General features: G+C 33.8%; 1 protein-coding gene and 1 long non-coding RNA gene across 2 annotated transcripts in view; both read right to left on the bottom strand.

The window, feature by feature from the left end:
• Positions 1–826: 826 nt before the first annotated feature.
• Positions 827–24346, bottom strand: part of LOC128239442 (calcitonin gene-related peptide type 1 receptor-like) — a 94983-nt gene continuing 71463 nt past the window's right edge. The window contains exons 9-12 of the mRNA XM_052956075.1: positions 23922–23988; positions 3132–3226; positions 2386–2521; positions 827–1272 (exon numbers count right to left, since the gene is read on the bottom strand). Of these exons, the coding sequence (XP_052812035.1) occupies positions 1027–1272; positions 2386–2521; positions 3132–3226; positions 23922–23988 (544 nt within the window). The 3' untranslated portion in view covers positions 827–1026. The remainder of the gene's footprint in view (positions 1273–2385; positions 2522–3131; positions 3227–23921; positions 23989–24346) is intronic.
• LOC128239443 (uncharacterized) lies at positions 10109–21028 on the bottom strand. The gene is made up of 4 exons (XR_008261882.1): positions 20924–21028; positions 16462–16535; positions 11958–12080; positions 10109–11546 (listed from the first exon to the last, which is right to left on the bottom strand). It is a non-coding gene; the product is annotated as an uncharacterized LOC128239443 (long non-coding RNA).

The following is a 24346-nucleotide window of genomic DNA, read 5'->3' as shown; positions in this document are numbered from 1 at the left end:
TAAAAATGAATAAATATAAAAATAATTGGATATTGCTTCTAAAAGCGGCATTGAGATTGTAACGATTTAAACATATAATTACCTAGATAATAACGAATATTCTCCAATAAGCAACAACAGATGTGCGCATTCAAATATGTGTTTCCTGCTCAAGGTGTATGGCAAATCATCGAACTTTTCCCTATAAGATATAAGTTTTTTTATATGAACGCTTCAAGCATATAAATAATCTGGTGCTACTCTGCCTTAAACCACCATACGAATTAAAATCTAGTTATTACATCTTTAACATTTTGCTTGGTCGAACACCACCAGCGATCATTTGAACATATCACTTGAAACAAAGCATTGAAGAGCGGGCTGAATTACCGCAACGATTCCTTATATGTACAGTTTACATTGTTGACATTTCAAACGGCGTTAGTACTCCTATGTATTTAGAAAGTGGCTATTCCCTGTTGTGGTAGTTTGGTTTCAGTCGATAAGATGGTTTTCTACTGAGCCTGTTCTAGATGAAGGTAATATTACCTTGATAAGTTAGTCAAACAAATGCACAGATAATAATTTGAACTACTTTCTTAAGCTTTCATTTTACTTGGATTGAGGACTTTATGTTATGGTGGATCGTGGTTTGAATATTTAAGATGGTTTGAAATCTGTCATCAATATAGTTACAATTTGATAATGTTATCTTTAGTGCATACAATAACTCTATCATTTCCTTTCGGAAAGGAGAGTAGATCCTAATTCACAACTGTTTTCACTATATCGTATATTAAAGTATTTCTTTTCTAACGTGCACACAAAATAAGTAATACCATTTATATCTTTATTGATACATTTATTCAACTAACAACTATCAACCATTGGTTTTCCTTAAATTTATACGTAAATTCACATGCTCAACTAAATCATTTTAACATAAACTGCTCAAAATCAGAAATCTGTCAAAACTCGAATTATCGTCCATGGTTTGTTAATCTGTACAGTACGTATATTACAAACATATAAACATGGACCATAAATCTAACTTGCGCCATTCCAGTTTGTTCTCATAGACTTCAACGCAATGGAAACATTTGGGGAACGGTCGCCATTTGTTACATCACATTTCGCTTCATTGTCATTGTTTCTCTGGGAGACCACTGTATAGTTTGTGATTAAGGAGGGAACACGCTTTCCTCTTCTAGTATTCAGTTTGTGGATACTCGTTTTAAGACAAGACAAAACTTCCTTGTTCATATAGCAGAATACAAGCGCGATAATTCCTCCCTGAAATAAACAACATCATCATTTGAGCACCAGTTCAAAATACATTGACTTTCTAGTTATTATGTTTTGGACGTTGCATCAAAATATGGGGATGAAGCATTCCTTTTGAAAAATACTGCCAAAAAAGTAGATGAAATTCATTGACCTTTTGGTATTTTGATGATTGTTTTAATAATATAGGAAAAGCTTAAGCACACGCTATAAAATGCGGTTTCAAATGTTTTAGGGAATAAACATATCAACGTGCTAAAATGCTATCAAACTTTGTGACTTAATGCTCTAATATAAACCAAACTTCATGAGAAGCAAGCTTTTATTACTGAAGTGAGTGATAAAAATGATGACGTCGGAGTGTGTAAGGCACAGGAACTTTAGTGAAATTCACAGTTCTGTAAAGTTTTCTTTTTAAAAGGGCTCTTAAAGTACATATATCTGCATCGATACCAGTTTTATATTCTTTGAATGGTCAAGTTTGAAGTTATCATAGAAATATCGTACATATTTCAATCAAGTTCAAACATTCTCACAAGTCAGTGATATTTATTTATTATAAGTAAGTATTATTTATACTTACGTTTTTATCTGTTTCAATACAGTATGTAAATTATTGTACAGCATATTTTATAACTGTGTAATCAGATGTTGAAATTAAAATACTTAAACTATAACAGTGATATGAAAACACATATTTTGATAAAGATGTCAACTAATTGACAACATGTTTTCTAGGTCCCAACCAGGTTCAAACGAATTTAAGTGCAAATGTGAGGCTTCAGTTCTAATGAATTTCAAATCCATCGTATTTTGTTTAATAATTTCCGAGTATAGATGATTACAAATCAGAAGAAATAAAACATGACTTTGCCTTTCTCGTCTAGTCCGTTTTCGTATTGTCGTGCAAAACATTTGACAACACTAAAAACAACGTTCCAGATGCTCATATGAAACTTTGATAATACAAAAATTACAAGTGACCATACCGAATGTATTTGCAGTCCCTAAACACTGGCTTTGTACATTGTCGAGTTTTGTCTACTGCAAAAAAGGACGAGATATGGTGGCGCTTTTGTTTAATGCAAACATGTGGACGAACTAACGCCCACTAATACACACCTGTGAGTCAATAATGACCTTGGAGACGATTTCATACATGTTGCCGAAGGCTGAATCGTTGGAAGGACGGTAGATCACCAGAAAAAGCTGGAGACCGAACAGCGGGATGAGGACGAACGTTGCCTTCAGAGCTCTCCTGGTAAAGTAAAAAGATAAAGATGTTTGTTATGACTTTGGTGTCCGAGTGTTTGCCTGTTTAAATATTGCGTGTTTAAATATTCTGGAGGAAAATCTCCATCCGAACCACAAAATATATCATAAAATCTGAGTCAAGCATGAGACGGTTTATTGACCGCAACTGTACGAGCAACCATTTCAACGCCACCATACAAGTGTTTAAAATATAATGGTTCTCCCTGTGTGGGTTTTTTGGTTTCCGTCTTTGCTTGTTTAACTAAAGAATAACATTTCATTGGCGTTCTGATTATAGAATCAAACAGCTTTGAAAGCCAACTGTAATCAAGTACCGGAAGTTTTATACAAATTAAATTGTTAAAATTACATTAACAATCGTTTGTGGATTGCTTTTGGTTAAGTATTTGTTCCGACCTCATGCTTTGTAAATTTAAGATTGAACATATTTTGTAAGATTGATAAAAGTAATCCAATATTTTCGTAAAAGACATAATAAATTCATTACAAAATAAGGAATATTCAAATAAATAATTAATCAACCAGCAAAATATACATAGTTTTTAAATAAACAAAATCAAAAGACTAGAAAGATTTCGTAAACATGCAATTACTTGAAGCCTTGCCTGTAATTACTGGGCTCGTTCGGATGCTGATGAAGTTGTGAGAGAAGAATTCTTAAGATTCCAAGCAAGAACAGCAGGTTAACCTAGGACATGGAAAAGTATTAACTAAAAATAATGTGATTCTACCTTGTTGGTTTATAGACAGAAATATACATAATTAGCCACTTTATCCTAAATGTCATATGATCAGAGCGAAGTCTACAATTAAAAGGCTGCAGTTGATATAAATCTCGCTTGATTTGTTTCCTTGGTAGATTAAAGTACTGGTGTCGGTTTCACGAACAAAATTTATACCTGCCTGAGATCCTATACTCCAATTAGACAGATGAATTAAGTAGCCGAACTGTCATTATTAAGTCTGTTAAGAGACTATTGTTTCGTGAAACGTTGCCCTGGTATCATTTTTGATAGACGAAGATAACGTTCAAACCCCTCTAGATACTAAAAATGTTTTCCATAAGTTATAATCTTATTGAAACAGCATCCGGATTAAGTTTGCAAATCCGGAATTTTTGCAAACTTATTTTTTTTATTTTTCACCCAATGTTTTTTATTTTTGTATTTTTAAAATGTGTTAGGTAATACTAATAAGAGATATTTTTTGTTTCCTGAAATTTAATTTAGAAATATGTTTTTTTGGCATTTAAAGTCAACTTTTCCAATGGGAGTCCCATTGGAAAATGGCCTTCCCATTGGAAAATGGCTTTTTCAAGCTTTTCCAATTGGAAAACTGGCTCTATTAAAATTGTGGGAGAATTTGGAACATAATTTTTAAAATTGAAATTGACTGTTTAATTAAGAATATTTTACACTCACTACATGAAAAATAATATATTCATTAAAAATGAAGAACCGATAGATTCATTTAAGGCATTTGTTTGCGAATCCTTCCCATGAGTGAATCTTTCCAATTGGAGGATACCCACATTCAAAGTGGGAAAGTATGAACATTGGAAAATTCCAATTGGAATATTTGGTTAATGGGAACATTCCAATTGGAGAATAAAGTTCAGTTTTAAAATGGGAAATTTCCAATTGGAAGGACAGGTAAGATTTTGTAATGGGAACATGTAGGAAATGGGAATAAAGAAAAATATTGCCATATTTAAAGCAAAAATTAGCAAAATGACACTTCTTACAATGTCCTTACCTGTCAACTGTCGACTTATCCATATTCCTCATCGCTGCTATACTATACAATGGTTAGCATGACGTCTAACCATCGTATTGCTTCATTAACCCTGTATCAGATACTAGTACAATTTTTTATCCGATTGAAAAAAAAGACAAACAAAAAAATCCATCTTTCATCAATGTCACAAAAACGCTGTCGTTAAGCTTGATTACAAACATCTTGCCATTTAACCGATTATTTTCAAGGTTAAAGGCAACTAAAATTTGGTCAAGAATTAGCATTAATGAAGTTCTTTGAAGTCGAAGATATAAACTTTTTTACACTTCTATCTTTGTTAAAGACCACATGATTATGTTCATATATTTACACAAATTATAAAGGAGTCGGAGAGGTGATGGAGATCTATTGTATGAAAAGGCTTAATTTATGGTATTTATGGGTAAAAATAGTGAAGGAACGACTCGCCATACTGTCATTATTTCATGTACATTGTGCTATATGAAATTATTCTCGTTCACCAGAGTGATGGTGCCATGCGTTACACATTTGATTTATCACTATCAAACCTCTTGTAAATGAGAATGTGTGAATATGGTGTTGATAAATCAATGAATGGTTTAAAAAATAAACATTTTGAATTTTGAAAAAAAGAAGCCTGAACTTGAAGAATACTGCAATGACTAATGAGATGCAATGTGCCAGGCCGCAAAAGTTTTATCAGTGAACATATTAACAGACAATTAAGATATTACATTCAAACAGGGAAAAAGCTATATGAAAACCTATCGCTGTCGCTAAAGTAATGCACCAGTCAATGGTAAGCATCCCCCCCCCCCACCCCAGGTCCGGGGGGACAGTCGGTGGTTTTGTGTTCGCGCCAAACTAGCGGGGAATTGGCCTTGGTCCGACTGTGTAGCTCAGGGAATTTGGTCGAAGCGCTAGCGGTTTAAGCGCCCGGCGTGCGCCACCTCTAAAATAATCGAAGTTTACTGTTTTCAGCAATATCGGAGAAACAAAGGTAATAAAATAAGCTCATAATGCACCATTTCCGACTACATACATGAGGGAGTAACCCCAAATTCCCGTAAAACAGTTTATGCCATATACTTTCGGTTCTGAGGGAGGAGCACATGTCAAAAGTTGCGCCCCTAAGTTACTACCCCTCTAACATCAATTCCTGGATCCGCACCTGCGATGTGCCATGTTTCCGCAACCTGGGAGATTTAATAAAAACGCTTCTGTTTCTGGGGCTGTGATTACGAAGTTCGTAATCACTGGTTCTGCTGTAATAAACCAAGATGATACTTGACTTCTACTACTACGTTACCTAGATTCACGTGCATTATTTAGCACGTTATTGCTATGTGTTTCACAAGATTTATACCCTGTGTACTGCTAATATTTAGCATTCTAAAACATTTATTGTTGAATAAGATTTTAGCTGATAGCTATTTTCTATTTGTCTGAAGATGATGAAAAACATAATCTTATATATTCAACCTCAAGTCAGTTTCCTAGTCTGAATTTTGAGAGGATACAAAAAGTATTCCTGGTGGGTACAACCTTTAAGGTAAAAGACAGACACAAATACATGCATGCCATACTTTTGAGAGGCTTTGCAGTGGATTTTAGTCTGAATTCCAGGGAATATTGGTCTAAAGTCCAGCGGATTTTGGTCTTAACAATATCAACATTTATTATTTAAGACTAAATACAGAAATTTGAATGCATATTTACTTATATTTATTTAATGATCTAGAATACATACAATAAAAGAATAAATAATATATTATGAAATTATAATCAATTGTCAATGCATATGATAAATAAATAATACATAAAACAAGAGGGCCATGATGGCCCTGAGTAAAAGAGTTTAACCTTTGTTATTAATATAGCTTGTTTCTCAAAGAATATTGAACAAGAGCTGTCAAAGTATGTGACAAATGCCCCCCAATGTGACATTGATCTATGAACAAGTACATAACAAGAGCACCGCGAAACGGAGCATTATACGCCCGAAGAAGATTCGGCTTGAGGTCCTTTTAATGTAGTGATGATTTGTATAAAGTTATTTGAAAATCGCTTTATTAGTTACCAAGTTATGGCCCGGACACGGAATTGCTAACGGACGAGTAACAAAGATGTGGCCCGGACACAGAATTGCTTATGCCCCCCCATGGTGATTCTAGTCTTTGAGGTATGGACCTTGAAATTGCGCGCAACACATCCTTTTAATGTAGTGATGATTTGTATAAAGTTATTTGAAAATCGCTTTATTAGTTACCAAGTTATGGCCCGGACACGGAATTGCTAACGGACGAGTTACAAAAGATGTGGCCCGGACACAGAATTCCTAACGCCCCCCCATGGTAATTCTAGTCTTTGAGTTATGGCCTGGACATGGAATTGCTAACGTCCCCCCATGGTGATTCTAGACTTTGAGGTATGGACCTGGAAATTGCATGTGACATCCTTTTAATGTAGTGATGATTTGTATAAAGTTATTTGAAAATCACTTTATTAGTAACAAAGATGTGGCCCAGACACAGAATTGCTAACGCCCCCCCATGGTGATTCTAGTCTTTGAGGTATGGACCTGGAAATTGCGCGCGACACATCCTTTTAATGTAGTGATGATTTGTATAAAGCTATTTGAAAATCGCTTTATTAGTTACCAAGTTATGGCCCGGACACGGAATTGCTAACGGACGAGTAACAAAGATGTGGCCCGGAAACAGAATTGCTAACGCCCCCCCATGGTGATTCTAGTCTTTGAGGTATGGACCTGGTAATTGCGCGTGACACATCCTTTTGGACACGGAATTGCTAACAGACGAGTAACAAAGATGTGGCCAGGACACAGAATTGCTAACGCCCCCCATTGGTGATTCTAGTCTTTGATTTATGGCCTGGACATGGAATTGCTAACGTCCCCCCCATTGCTAACGGACGAGTAACAAAGATGTGGCCAGGACACAGAATTGCTAACGCCCCCCATTGGTGATTCTAGTCTTTGAGTTATGGCCTGGACATGGAATTGCTAACGTCCCCCCATGGTGATTCTAGACTTTGAGGTATGGACCTGGAAATTGCATGTGACACATCCTTTTAATGTAGTGATGATTTGTATAAAGTTATTTGAAAATCACTTTATGAGTAACAAAGATGTGGCCGGACACAGAATTGCTAACGCCCCCCCCATGGTGATTCTAGTGTTTGAGGTATGGACCTGGAAATTGCGCGCGACACATCCTTTTAATGTAATGATGCTTTGTATAAAGTTATTTGAAAATGACTTTATTAGTGACAAAGTTGTGGCCGGACACGGAATTGCTAACGCACCCCCATGGTGATTCTAGTCTTTAAGGTATGGACCTGGAAATTGCGCGCGACACATCCTTTTAATGTAGTGATGATTTGTATAAAGTTATTTGAAAATCGCTTTATTAGTTACCAAGTTATGGCCCGGACACGGAATTGCTAACGGACGGACAGACGGACAGACGATGGAGGCCATAACATAATACGACCCTTCGGGCGTATAAAAAGTTTATCTTGCCTGTATGTGTCAAATACATATTGCAAGTTATATTAAATTGCCTCTGAGCAAAAAAAAAACAATCATACTAAATGACAGCCAACACTCTTTATGTCCTCATATTCAGCATTCCATTGTGAATAAACACTTAGTGTATCTTTCACCTTAGAGGTAGGGACATGGGTCTTGCACACGACACATTGTCTTGGTATGTTGAAAACATATGGCATTTTCATTTTAAAATCTGTCCATATAAGAGAAAGTCACAGCGCGGACACGACAGCCTATAATTTCCTTCAGGTTGCCATGGCAACCAGAGTTCTGCAAGGAATTATTTTTTTTTAACAATTTTGAAAAAGCACCAACCAAGGATCATTCCTATGAAGTTTCATCAAAATTGTCCAAGCGGTTTAGGAGAAGATGATTGTAACCAATTGTTGACACTTTTCCTTTAGGTTGCCATGTCAACCAGAGTTCTAAATGGAATTAATTTCTTTGAACAATTTTAAAAGCACCAACCAAGGATCATTCCTATGAAGTTTCATCAAAATTGTCAAAGCGGTTTAGGAGAAGAAGATGATTATAACCAATTGTTGACATTTTCCTTTAGGTTGCCATGGCAACCGGGCCAAACAAAATTATGTGAACAAATTTAAGAGAGGTCCATGCAAGGACACTTCAAACCAAATTTGCTGAAGATCTATCAAGGGGTTCATGCGAAGAAAATGTTGTAAGTTTTTTTTACTAATTTTAGCTCTGGTGGCCCTTAAAAGGGGCCAAACAAAATTATTTGAAAAGACCTGACAGAGGCCCATGCTAGGATGCTGCAGACTTGAAGATCCATCAAGCAGTTAATAAGATCAAGTTGTTTAAAGGTTTTTCTATTTTTTGCTCTGGTGACCCCTAAAAGGGGCCAAACAAAACCATTTGAACAAAGTTGAGAAAGGACCATGTAAGGATGCTACATATCAAGTATGGAGTCATTCTGACCTTTACTTTCAGAGGAAAAGATGTTCAGTGACAAGACAATGTAAAAACAAATGACCCCTGAGCAAGGCCAATTTGACCCCGGGACAATAATTTGAATACCTTTGGTGTAGGTCCACTAGGTAACACTATATACCAAATATGAAAGCTCTAGGTCTTATATTTTGGAGAAGAGGATTTTTAAAGTTTTATTATATAAGACTATATAAAAACAAATAACTTTCAGGGCGGGGCCAATTTTGACCCTGTGGCAATAATTTGAACAACTTTGATAGAGGTCCACAAGATGATGTTGTATACCAAATATCTAATCTCCTGGCCTTACGGTTCTGGAGAAGAATATTTTTAAAGATTTACTATATAACACTACGTAAAAACAAGGACCCCCTAGGCGGGGTCAATTTTGACCCTGTGGCAATAATTTGAACAAATCTGGTAGAGGTCCACTAGATGATGCTGTATACCAAATATCTAAGCCCTGGGCCTTACAGTTTCGGAGAAGATTTTTAAAGATTTACTATATAACACTATGTAATGAAACTAGTGACCCCTGGGGCGGGGCCATTTTTGACCCCAGGAGAATAATATGAACAAATTTTGTAGAGGACCACTACATGATGACACATACCAATTTTCAAGGTTCTAGGCCTTGTGGTTTTTGAGAAGAAGATTTTCCCTATATAAGTCTATGTAAAACAAGTGACCCCCGGGGCAGGGCCAATTTTGACCCCAGGGGGATAGTTTTAACAATTTTGGTAGTGGACCACTAGATGATGCTATATACCAAATATTAAGGCTCTAGGCCTTGTGGTTTTGAAAAATAAGATTTTTAAAAGTTTTTCCTTTCCGTTGCCATGGCAACCAGAGTTCTGCATGGAATTCAATTCTTTGAACAATTTTCAAAGGGGACCACCCAAGGAACATTCCTGTAAAGTTTGGAAGAAATTGGCTAAGCGGTTTATGAGGAGATGTCGTTTAAAGTAAAAGTTTACGGACGGACGACAGACGGACGCCGGACAAATTGTGATCACAAAAGCTCACCTTGTCACTATGTGACAGGTGAGCTAAAAACATTTACTTATTAATTATTATAGCACTGCGCATAGTAATATACTTTTTATTTTTTCATTCCCCCCCCCTCCCCCCCCCCATTTGAATTTTTGCTATTTATGTAACATTAGACATACCTTATATACTTCATTTGTACCAAAATTAAACAAATAACGATCTGTATTATAAGATAGCATAATTTGAAAAAAAGAAAAAAAAAACTTTTATTACTTAATTAATTGCTTAAACAATAAACATACATTTTTCCATCCTTTTTTATGAAATTCAAAAGCCATTGCATTACTCTTCATATTGACAAACAAGAAATAAAAATAGTTCATGTATGTAATCATCTATTTTATTTAATTTAAACAATCATTTGATATCATTATAATTTAGTTCTTACAAATCATGTAAGTAATTTCACTTTCAATAAATTGAGAGTTAATAAACAGTCACATGACAAATTCCTTTTATTGGATCTTCAATGTCAGATGGAAAGCTATTATTAAGGACCCAAGTGATGTTTGTTCCTGCATCTGAACTGCCTAAATGCAGCCAATTAGAAATTTTGCATTGAATGTTACATATTTGGGTTAATTAAGGGCTATAATCCCTGTCCCGACAATTTTGAAGATAGAACTTAAGAAAAGTTATTGACTGGCTAAAAGAAAAATATAAATTGAGGAATATAGGCAATGTAATCTTTACAGATATACAAAAATGATTCGCAGATACATATTTAGACTTATCGACATTTTACTTAATATCAGGTTCTTACAAATTATTTATAATATTATTCTTCATATACATACACATTATTTAGTAAACAGTACTGTTTCAACAATTCAAACAAATACATAGTTACAAATCAAATGTTGCTGTATTATGGCAAACACTTGGTGTTCTATCAGTACTTTAACTGAACTGGAACCTCAGATCAACCCATAAAGAAATGGAGTCTAGTAACTTCCCACTCGCCTGCCTCTTGGAACAACTGGGCCATGATTTTACCAGTTACCAGTAAGTGTTCTTTTAGACCATCATGTTGGTCAAAAATGTAATCAGACAAATCAAGACTGTCCGTAACTGGAAATCGGACCTGTTTCAATACATAGGCCACACTTTTTTTATCCAACTCCTTCCAAATGATGGGTAGTGACATGGACATTCCTCAATCTAACTTCTGCAGTGACTTCATTCATTCCTTTAGTCAAATACGGACAGTGTGAGCTGTTGAGATAGACAGCTCCTGTGACATCACATTTTATTGTAAAGAATGTCCAGCATAGATGGCTTGTCATCTAATGTAGCTAATATGTCCGCCCGGTCAGCTCAATCGGTAGAGCGTTGGACTCTGAATTGGACATCCCGGGTTCGATTCCCGGGCGGACCAGGTCACCTCTGTTGTGATTGGTTATGAAATCCTTTCTACGACCATTCGCACTGTACCACTGCACCTGGCATGTACAGAAGCTGTCAGTTCCTTGCAGAGGTGAAGGCACCTAGTACTGGTTCTGCCCAGGATAGGTGTGCGGTGGTTGAACTGTCACTCTGGGACCCTTCAATGTGCTCACGCCGGGACCCGGAGTATAAACTACTAACACCACCACCTGGCAGCCTGCTCTGAAGCTTGTCCATAGCCCCATATGTGTGGCCAGTCATCCATTATCCCCATTTTAATGATAATCTGAAAATAATCCCAAGCACATTTATATGCATATTTATTATATCATATCCACTTCTATACACTTATCTTCTCTAGGATGTTCAAACAGGCTTGATGTGACAATACAAAATGTGAAGACAAATAAACAGTGAGATACAACAAGTATATTGAATTTTCTGTCTGATTTAAAATGATTTGTAATATAAACAGGACAGGTGAAACTTCCTATTCGACAAATATCTTTTTTTTATTGTCATTTCCAAGCATTTTTTTATGATTAGATTATTTAATATTTCACAACTTAAATACTATCAGGAAGTCATAAGATTAACCATCTATATATATATAATAAATCATATATATATATTTAATATATAAAAACAAGTCATTATACAAATGATATATATACACAAATTAAAAAGGTATTTATACTTCTGAAACACTGTTGCACAAGCCACTGGGCACAAAGAGGTTGATGAAGGTTTTCCTGATGCCCTTTGAGGTTTCCCCACAATAATGAGAAAGATGACCTCTGAGAGAGATGGTGGTTATTTCCTGAAACATTAAATTTATACATGTTGTATATAATTTAAAAAAAGGACACTTGACAATATACAGAATGCTGTACATAAAATTCATAAGTCCTATAAATAAATGCTTTTGAAAAATTCCAGAACATATAAACAGCAAAACCCAAAACCTCTTGATTTTGTTCTCAATTGGCCAACAGGGAAGTATTATTTTTTTCAAGAATCCATGAAAACCAGTGATATAAAACTGCTGACAAAAAATTAGATCATGCATTTTTCTTTAACTGTTAGTAATAGTTTAACCCACAAAACATTGGCTTTCAAATGAAAATATGCAAATCTGCGATATGATCTATGTCAGCAGTCTTTTATCATTGGTTTGCAGATACTATTAAACCCAAAAATTTGCTCTTTCCAAGACAAAAAAAATAAAAAAGTTGTAAAAACGGTAAATTTGTGAGAGTGCATGCAGCTTTAATAATAATTAATATATTCTTGTAATGAAGCTGTTATGTGCTAAAAATAGAACCCAATGAAAAATAAGCATATCCTAATAACCCTAGCTTTAATATTATGAAGTATTTACTAAATCAAATAGACATATATAGGCAAATGACTGAAAAGCTACCATAATTAAAGCTGCACTATCACAGATTAAACATTTCGACAACTTTTTAATTTTTGTCTTGGAACAAGCCAATTTTTGCTACAATCCATGGAAACCAGTTAATAAGACTGCTGACAAAAAATTAGATCGCGGATTTTTATATTTAAGTTCATAAATTGATGTTTTATGCATTTTTCTTAAACCGTTGGTAAGGTTTTAAGCTCTAACATTTTCGAAAATATGAAAATCTAAGATCTGTTTTTTTATCAACAATCTTACATCAATGGGTTGCAGATATTTACGCAAAAATTTGCTCTTTCCAAGACAAAAATAAAAAAGTTGTAAAAATGGTAAATCTGTGAGAATGCAGCGTTAAGAGTATTTTTTAAACTTATAATGAAAGTCATTTGCATTTATTTTACATAAGCACGAAAACTAATGTGTTATTTATTCTGAACTCCTTTATAAAAATGTAGGACAAAACATCCCATGTCATTTTTGACTAAGGGGACAAAACACGTCCAACCCATTTAGACAGGGTTGACAAAACAACCCAGATCATTTTGACATGGTGGACAAAATAACCAGGAAAATATTGGCAGTTCAAAAAGTTAAGACACCCCTCCCATCCTACCAACACTTGAAAGATTAAAACTAATTGGCCATTTTCAAGATGTGTTTTATTACCCCCAATAAACACCCTTTTTCACTTAATTTATTAGGTTTAGAAATGTTACTATGGAGATCTTTATCACAGCATAAGGAAGACACAGTGACTTTAATCATAAGGATTTGCTACAAAGCTACAGTACAATATTAAGTTCAGCATTATGATAATCCTTACTTCAAAACACTCTTCTTAAAAAGGTGTTCAAGGCCAAAATCTAATATTCATATTCATTACAGGCTGCTTTGCATGACAATTATTAATTTCAGATATTTGCTTTAAGCAATTTATTTTTAATTATAAAAACACTTTCTCATAGTTTTCATCTTCTTTTTGATATTGACATGTTAATATTAAAGGGGCCTCATTTGTTTTTAATATTTACGTTAGTCTTATATTAAAGCTGCAACCTCACAGATTGAACGTTTTGACAACTTTTTTTAAAATTTTTATCTTCGAACAAGCGAATTTTTGCGTAAATATCTGCAAACCAGCGATAAAAGACTGCTGACAAAATATCAGATTGCAGCTTTTCATACTTCCATCCAAAATTGATGTTTTATGCATTTTTCTTAAACTGTTAGTAGCAGTTTAAGCTGTAAAACATTAAATTTGGAATGGAAATATCAAAATCTGAAATCTAATCTTTAGTCAGCAGTCTTTTATCACATAAGCAGGTATTTACACAAAGAAATTCTAATACATAAAGTTTAAACAAAAAATAAAAAAGTTGGAAATCAATACATACACAAGTTGACTAACATATATTTTGAATAATAAACCTTAAATTACTTTCCAAAGAATGCATTTAAGGAAAAGTTACTTACTGAAAACAAGACTGTAACAATGCATGTATTTTAAAGTGAAAACGCATATATATTATGTATTTTAAAAATGTAATCCTTTATACTTTTTACTCTTTCTGTTTTTAAAAAGGATGTAACCCTAACCAAATCATTTTATTTTTGGCCCTACTATAACACAATCAAGAATTTAGCCCCACATTCCAGAATGCAGGGCTTAAATTGTGTTATCATTTTGATCACTGACATGACATCATTGACAAAATAAGGATTCAAAAATCTTTGTTTCCGCCCAACTGACCCTATTTTTATCCTTCTGATCCTTTTTTGTTTTTGGTGTTTTGATCAATATGTGCTTTTTTAGTAAAGACCTTAATAATTCCCTGATATAGGTCAGTTTGCCAAAGAAACATGGTCCTAAAAAAAACAACAGTTACCGTATGCCTACCTTTTTTGATATTTAACTGGAAACTATGAATACTTTTTTTTAGCCTAAGCAACAATTTTTGTTTGAAGCCAGTGTGCATGTGCATACTGTGTATTTTTTTACTTAATTACATTGTATTGTCTGCGAATTACCAATATCAAATCCATTGTCCTATTTAACAGGATAATGGTTTTGATATTGGTCCCATGTATTATCACTATAAAAAGTGTAGGAATTTTATTCAAGACCATTTGCAAGATGTGTCATGTTTGGTGTCAATATTATGCTTGAATGATCATATTTTATATTTGTCATTGTTAGATATTTAATTTGTATAAAAAAATGAGCAATAATAAAACCTCTAAAGTTTTTTCCTCAGTTGGTAAGAATTACACCTGTTGTTGTTGTTGGGTTAATAAAAGTCTGCTTGCCTATGGCTCCATTATGGCTTGACCCTGTCACACCCCCTAGTGTGACTGAAACATATTTGTGAGACCAAAGGGGGATCTATCTTCATTGAATGTCAGTATTTATTTTAGCTCCACCCCTTTTACTTGACCTGGCATCGCCCCTTTCACTGAACCTGACATCTGATTGGCTGAATGAATATGCCTTTTAAAGGTTTCCTTATGACTGACAGCCCCCACCCCCCACAGAGAAAGACTGGTCATTTGAGACAATCACTATCATATTTTGAAAAGGCGGCTATATGCATGACTATGAATTGGCTTGTAATTGATTTAAGATAATGATCATTATCTGCAGTTATGCACTTAAATTCATAAAAAATTCATGTTCCTTATACTATGAAAATTTTGGAAGAAATACATGACTGTCAATTTAGAATTGAACTTAATTTCCATGTAAATATCCTTAAGTTGTATAACATGGGCAAAATGTAGATTTTCACAGATTGATACAATTGCTAAAAGGCATGTTCATTTTTTCAAGATAAATGACATTAATAGAAGGTTTCTACTTTGTGTAAAGTTTTCTGAATTTAAACATTTTTTTTTGTCTTCAAGTCTCTTAACATTACCAAATAAAAAGAACTGTCCTCCAGTTTGTATTATGTAGAATAAGATGTAATTTGGAAGTAACTGTAATTTGTTACAAAGATGGTTTAACCAAAACTTAATGAAAATCCCACATTGATTTCGTGCATTTATATATATATATATATATATATATATATATATATATTAATACATATAGCCCGGAATAGTTGTAGCCCGGAATTATAGCTATTCTAGTTTTTCCGACCAAAAACTAAAAACTCCGGTACAAACAAAATTTAATTAAACCGTTGTAATATACACACATTACTTCGGAAACAATAGAGTCATTGGACTGTTACATGAATTTCAATAGCTCGAAATTCACCTTTTATTTGTTACTTCCGGGCTATATGTATTAACATAACAGGGTTTTCCCATGCTGGTACAATAAAAGGCGAATTTCGAGCTATTAAATACAGATTTATACTGGTAAATAGATTTATAAATATAAATATTTTAGGAAAGATAAACATTAGATAAAAAATATTATCAAAGCCTTTTTAGCCATATTGTATTGGCTGGTGGGGTTACTCAAAATTACCGCGCATGGTCCGCTTACAACCAATTAAATATTTTCAATAGCTCTGAGAATGATTCATACAATCTTTGATATGATGTGAGGTTTTTTTACATGGCATGGCTTGACTTGATCAATATAAATTTTATATTATATGACTTGCACAATTCACATGACTTTTCATATATATCCTTTAAGTTTTGTGTGATAATAGATCTTTGATCTAAATTTGTGATTCAAAACTTAAAGATACATATATATATATATTTACTGCTTCGGAATCACACTTTACACACAAGACATGTTAAAATAGATTATTGTACTCACTGTTTTTTAATTTAAGTTTATTCATCAAACTCTGTCACTCTAGCTGTCTCTGTATTATCAGCATCACACATCAACTAAAACAAAAAATAATAAGAATTATAACAAGAAAGGTTCAAGTACCGGGTAGTTAGAAAATATATGGGCTGTCATTGGACATATAATATAACAATTTACCATGATTCCATGAAATATTTTTACAAACTAGCAAACCTGAACTCCTTTGTATTTTTTTACATCTTTGTGAGATTTTGCATAAAGCATCTATCTAATTCTTTGTTAATTTACCACATTAAAATTTATTGATTAACTGTACTTTTATTTATTTTATAAATATCTTATATGTTGTGCACCAGTCAATTATGTAACCCTGGCGCCCCCAGGTCCAGGGAATAGCGGGGACTTTGACTTTCGGTCCAGCCAACCCTGGGTCTAATCCCCTCCCCTGCGGGAACGAACTGATGGTAAAACACCGGCCAAATGCCCCTGCACACCAGAGACTCTATATAAGGCCCAATCTCAGCTAAATTTGGCTCAAAGACAAAACCACTGCGGTCACCCGGCCCTGCGTGGCCACATAGAAAGTAAAAACACGGCCCATTTCCCGACTATTCCCAGTATACCCCCAGACCGGGGGGTGTGCGTGGTTAGTAACCGTTACAATTGACTGGTGCATTGGTTATAATAACTGAGAGGCCTCAAAGATGCTCACATGACTGTGACCTTTTTGACCTTTTAGCAGATTAGAACAAAGAAAGGATTTTTAAGAAATATACTCAATGAAACAGAGTGAAACTTTATTCAGGAGCTATACACCGTATGATGAAATAGCGAAAGAACGGAAAATTGTCGAAAACTGACATGAATTTGGTATCAATGTGTACAATGCATTGAAACTAACTAACTGAAGTACCACATAGTTTACAATTAATTGATTTTTCACATTTTTTTTCCATTAAAAAAGATTACTAGGTGGGTATACCTAGTATAATTAATTTTTATGTGTGATTGGCTAGTCGATGTTATCACTTAATGTTACCAAGCTAGGTATATATTAAATCAAATAAACAAATGTAAACTTTCATAGCAGTGGATACAACACTGGACTGCAATTTTGGCGACCACAGTTTGAACCCGGTCTCTGTTATTTTTTCTTTACATTTTGATATTTTTTTACCAATTATGATATCAAAAGGATAAACATTTTATTGAATAATTGTCCTGTATACTGGGACTGACCCTACTGTTTGTATAGTCCATTGGTTAAAGAAAATAGATTAAAAAAGAGAAAAAAATAATTGTAAAGTGTGTGTTTAAGGTAGCACTACCCTAATGAAAACCTCCACTTGAAATGCTTCATTTTAATGTTTTATCCTTTATTGTTAAGCACATACCTACACATCTTTTGTGGGTTCATGTGAGCAGTTCAACTTCAAAGCAACCCAGAAGCTGACATACATGCCATATCCCCCGGAGGGGGAAAAATCCCCCGGAATTTCGACCCATCCCCCGGTCTCCCGGAGGGGGATGAAAATCCCCCGAAATTAAAACAAGTGTGTTTAAAATTACGCAAAATTATCACAGGGTTTAATTATATATGCCTGTTTGCAGTTATAATGCCCTTCTTGTCTTAATTGGATTATCAACTGATGGTGTGTTTTAACAACACCAATTGGGTGACACTTAATAAGTCAGCAGGGCACATTTCATGCATTGTTTTGATTGAAACTGTCAGAATTTGCATAAGAAATGTCAATTAGACTGGTCAGATAAAAGGACGATTTTCATTGGTTAAAACTATAGGTTTTATCCAATCAGAGAGGATGTAACAAATTAAAGTGTTTAAACATGTGTCATTGTCATCAAAATGATTTATGATTTAAAGGTGACAGTACATTATTTGGTAAAGAAAAGGATTAAAATAACTAATAGACAATGCTGTTCTTTGTTATGACCCACTAATATGTTTACATACATGACATGACCTTCATCTCAAATATCGGAAAATAACAGAACTTCCAGAAGAGAAACTGAAAGTAGACAATTCGGATGAAATGACTTTTATTTATTTTAATATTATGGTGGTGATGTTTTTTATTTTTTGATGAATGCCAAAAGATGATATGTTTATGAACTTAAACAATAAATTATGCATTTGCTTTTTATCAGAAGCAAACAAATCTGACTATTTGGGAATTGAAATGAAAAATATTGATAAATCATTCCATTCTCTCTATTAGTCTGAAAGTCATCATTTATGATCATAATGAGCAGATTTTGTATCCAATTTTAGAGGAAGGTAAGCCCATTAAATTGTCTCTGAAACATATTTTTCTGTGAAGTATTCTATTTTGCAAGTGAGTGCTTTTATTATGCAATATGGCTGTGTCTCATTAAAATATAGATGAAGTGCTGGAAAAAGGGGTAGACAAGGTAAATTGGCACGTGTGTCATGCCCGTAATGCTACATGGCGATGATGAAAATTCTCTGGTATGTGACCCAAATCCCCTTAAATTCTGGACATAATCCCCTCGGGAGTCTTTCAAAATTATGGCAATTTGTTCTTTTGTACTTGCGTCTTAAAATACTCTGAAATTTTGTCAAATTAGACCTGCTAAAAAAAAAACCTGAATACTACCAAAATCCCCCTGAATTTTCAGACTTTTGAACATTAATCCCCCTGAATGGTCTCAAGAAAATATGGCATGTTTGGAAGCATCTTTTTATTTTCCATTTCATTAGCTTACATTTTTCAACAGTAGTTTTATTAGAAAATAGTTATTTTCTTATACCGAAGGTAAAACATACTGTTGTTTTTTTTTGCATAATGTTCCTAAAAGTTTAAAGATATTTCATATTGATAAGGAACAAGTCATGAGTATTTTTTTAACTTGTTGATTTCGCTGTAAAATGACATTCACAAGCTAAATCTTAGTAGACCAAAGAATTGTACGTTTACGGATTTTTGTATCTTTTTTGATATGGCAAATCCTTCACATACAAATTGTTTAGTATCAAAAGTGGGTAGTTATTCCGATCAGGATTCTGGGTTAAAGCATTTAACATCTCAAAAATATCATAAAACAAGAAATATTACCAGATTATGTAATTTTATATCAGTTCCATACATAAAAATGTCATATCCTATGAATAATTATGAGTTTGACGTTTATTTTTCATTTCTTGCTGTCAAAACATAGCGATATATACATGAAGGGCACCTGCAAGGCTTCAGGGCACAATTTTTAAACAATTGGAACATTTCGGCCATGGCTGAGTTGTTACGATTGTATTTACGAGGTCTATCTAGAAGCTTGTCAGTGGTGGCCGAGTTATTACGATTGGGTCGAGTTGTTCCGCTTGGCATAATTGTTGTCTGTGTTGACCAGTCAACTTTTGTTTTATTGGAAAGGTAAATAATGTGTTTTAATGCAAAATAACTTTTCACTTACATGGTAAAGTATGAATATAAACCTTTATGATCAATTTAAACCATAAAATACTTCACTTAATACAATTTCAATATTTTTCAAAACACCCCCGGTTTTTGCACAAGCCCGTTTAGACGTTACTGGCTAAGGTCACAAATCCGAACACTTTCTGATGTTTTTTACAATTATCTTGGAGAGTTTATGTTGTAGTAAGTTAAACTTTCGTATGAAACATCTTTGGTTCATGTGAAAACAGCTGTCAAAGTACAGATTCACGATCTCGTCAATATTATGTCGAAAATCGTTCAATATTATGGATAGTAAATCACCCTTCAACATACGCTATGGAGGGCACAAATACCGAACACTTGAAAAGCGAAAATACATGGTCATACAATTATAATTAAAAAGTATGCTATAATAAATAAATGGCATTTTTTAGAAAAATGCTTAACAAAACAAGATGAAACTTCGCAAGCGTGACCAAGGCAAGCCTCTGTATTGATCTAGATCATCGAATAATCGATCACGGTAAACAAACGCGTGTTTTAGCCGGAGTTCAGGATTTGTGCCCTGTTAGGAAATGTACCGTCAACCAGTAAGGATTGGAAGAATGTATTACACGTCTATAATTTTAGACTGGGGGGCGGGGGGGGGGAGCTACAATAATAAGCGATTAGGGATACTTTTTTTTATTATTTTGACATTTCATGTGTATCCCTGTAACTGCCATAGTCTTAAAATCGTCAAAAGACCCATTGACGGTCATTTAGGTGGACTATGGGGGGGGGGGGGGGGGGCATGGTTACAATTGACTGGTGCAACCACTGGGACACCATTTTTTATTATTTTGATATTTCTTAAAATACTCGTTGACGGCTATTTAGGCAGAGTAGCCCCACTCCCTGTCGAAGTGTGGATAAGAAGAGGACTGTTTCAAGTGAACGTTCTTTACGAGATGTCCTACTTATTGACTGTTTATATATTCAAAAATCAAGACAAAAAATTAAATGGAAAAAAATAAATGACTTACCAATGGGTGTTTGAGATATCCATTTGGCACCACTTTAGTGCCATTCATCGCTCTTCAAAGCTCCATAAAACAAAATCATTCGTCTAACACATTCCCGACATCTTAACACAGATGGTATTGATTACTGTGACATGTTGGTGTTAAACCGGTTTGAAGGTGCATTCACTCGAGTAATAAAGTCAAAGATGCACTCTTAAGTACTGGCAGATAAGGTTTACCACAATTAATAATGTTGTTTCAATATTCCTAAAAGAATGAATAAATGTCGAAAACAATGGTTCTTATGAAGGATATCGAGTTAAATTTGAAAGAAATGAGCATTACACACGGTATTTCTACCTTATGAGACTATAGTAGACCACAATAAATATTTTAGCATTTACCAATCATTTAATATTTTTTGCGCTTTCTGCTATTAAAAACACGGTTACAATCTTGTTATCAGTAATAAATATTTTCAATAAATGCATTATTTAGTATGTAGTTAAAGGTTTATCAGTCACAATTGATGTTTGTTATATATGTGTATGTATTGATTTTGAATAACAGTGTCACTAAACAAAAAATAAACAAATTTACGCAATTTCACAACCTTTTTTCCAGTTCTTCTGGATTACCCTATATCCCCTGCCTCGAAACGAAAAGTTAACTTGGACGACATCGGTACGTTGTGGTGGGGGGGGGGGTCACCCCCCCCCCCTCCTTCTGGCCACTAGTGCAATTGCAAAATTAATTTTGATGCGTGAGGGATATACTTAAGCGACGATGTTAACCATTGCTTCAATATTTATGCATGCATATATGTACTTGTTGGCATTTTGGGTGCCTCATTTCTACATCAAAAATGCTCAACCAGGTATGAGTTTATTGTATAAGTTATAGCTCGTAGTTTGTAAAATGTGGTTCTTTAGCAAATTTGTTTTAAATACGAAATAAAAGGTGTTGCTTCCAAGGTATGCATGATCAAAATATCCATAAATTATGTATGAGTCCCTTTTGCTGAGTGGTTATGCTATTTATTTGTCCATGACGTAAAAAGCGTAGGTTCACCCCTGATTAAAACAAGACTTTATTTTCATACTTTCATTGTATTTTGTTCTGCAATTTCAGTATCAAAGAGTTAACTAATTATTTCAGACACATTACCTGGAAAATGATTATTTGGTGCCAATGAGGTACGAGTCCCTTTAAGAATGACAAAGTGTTTTTACAATCAGCTAGATAACAAGTTCATTTTTTCCACATATACAAGATGATTTACAAGTAATCATCATATGTGTATTTTTGCTTCACAGCTATCTTGTAGGATGACTGGCTTATATACTACTACCGGGTATGTAGTAAAGTGACAACATGGCATTAATTACCAATAGCGTTTATTTTGTAATGCAAAATTCACCAGCCTTACATGTTTGTACAGTTCGATATTTTTTTCTAAAACATATACTAGTATTACTGTTTGAGGAAGGCATTGGCACATGATGCATGTTAACATTCTAAAATGCCTTGCAGCATTTTTAATGGTGTTTAGCTTGGACCAGCTCAAAACCAAATAATAGGGGTTGGAAAGTCTTTGGTTTAGGAGTTAAAAAGTCTTTAATATGGTTATTAAAATAATTCAACTAGGGGTTGAAAAGTCTTTGTTATAGGAGTTAAAAAGTCCAAACAGGTAGGGGTTGAAAAGTCTTTGAAATAGGGGTTTAAAAGTCTAAGGGTTGAAAACTGAAAAGTGTTCTTTTTTAGAAGGGTTAAAAAGCCTCTTGGGGTTGAAAGGTCCTGCTCCCCTGCAGAACAGTGTGTATGAAATAAACTATTATCTTAGGTAAAACATTTCATATGGATTTCCATCAATTAATTACATCTTCATTAAAAATCAAGAAAATGGTACATTTTCTGTGTAAAGGTACTGACAACCGAAATAACATTTTCAAGCGTAAAAGTGAGTATAGCTTTGAAAAAATGAATAAGTTCTTAGTCGTTTGTAACCACAACTTAATCGATTAAAAATGGCGTCTGAGGAGATGAAACTAGTGTAAAGATATTTAAAAAATGGAATTTGTGTCACTGGTTGAGTAAGAATACTTCAGGTAATTTTTGATATGATTTATTGCATTCAAATTCATTAAAAGATGCTTAAATCTTATCGCTAAGATATCAGCACAGAAGTATTAGCTTGGAATTGGATGGATACAATGTCAGGACACAGGTAAACAATAAAACAAAACTTCAAATATATTCCTAAATAAATAAATAGGTGTTCTTTTAAGAGATTTAGGAAAGTTGAAATATTTTCCCATTAAAATTTATTGCCAGAACCTCCAATTGGATTAAGCCCATTGCCAATGTTACCAATTGGAAGATTCCAATGGGACAATGTTCCAATTGGAGTTTTCCAATTTCCTGACTTTTCCCATATTGAATTGTGGGAAATATCCAATTGGAAAAAATGGTCGACGGGATTTTTTTTTACAAAAAATGATAAAAAGTACTATAAACGCACTTTTTCTAGATAACATTATAACCATTAATGATAATGATTCTTATTAATCACTAATTCCTTTTTTGAAAATGTGGGAGAATTTTCCAACAAAAAATGTTGGGCTGATTTTCCAATTGGAAAAACCATTTTTCCAATGGGAAGGCCATTTTCCAATGGGACTCCCATTGGAAAAGTTGACTTTAAATGCCAAAAAAACATATTTCTAAATTAAATTTCAGGAAACAAAAAATATCTCTTATTAGTATTACCTAACACATTTTAAAAATACAAAAATAAAAAACATTGGGTGAAAAATAAAAAAAATAAGTTTGCAAAAATTCCGGATTTGCAAACTTAATCCGGATGCTGTTTTGAAAGAAACTGCTCATGTTTAAGCACGAGTTTGCCAAAAGCGTATCTGATTTTATCTGAAGTGCTTAGTCTAAACACTAATTGGAAATGGATTTTTTTTTATATAAATGGAACAATCAAGTTGATAAGTTTAAAGCATCATTTTACCAGAATGGATAGGAGGTTTGGTGTATAAACGATCCACTCAAATCCGCCCGCGTTCTTTACCCAGCAGCTGAATGCCAATAAAAGTACATGTGAAGGGAATCTTTACAAATAATTATATTCAAATAGAAAGCAGTTATATCGTTTTCAATTTTATCAAGATATTGCATAAATAAAAATGCATATATTTGATGTGCTAACTTAAATCTTTATCTAACAATGTTTTCTTTTCTAGATATGCTGTAGAAAAAGAAAAGCAACATTAAAAATATTGCTTTTATAGCTTTGAAAATATGAGCGTGTATGTTAAGAATGTATAAACGACATTATTCACTAATGTATGCATATTTTTTTTAAATTTACAGTGATATTAAAAGCAATATTTCTCAAGAATGGAATATTACTTATAGTTTCTAATGGCGCACTGT

Source organism: Mya arenaria, chromosome 6 (assembly GCF_026914265.1).
Source record: "Mya arenaria isolate MELC-2E11 chromosome 6, ASM2691426v1".
NCBI classification, from domain to species: domain Eukaryota; kingdom Metazoa; phylum Mollusca; class Bivalvia; order Myida; family Myidae; genus Mya; species Mya arenaria.
This window is presented reverse-complemented; position numbering and strand designations above follow the sequence as displayed.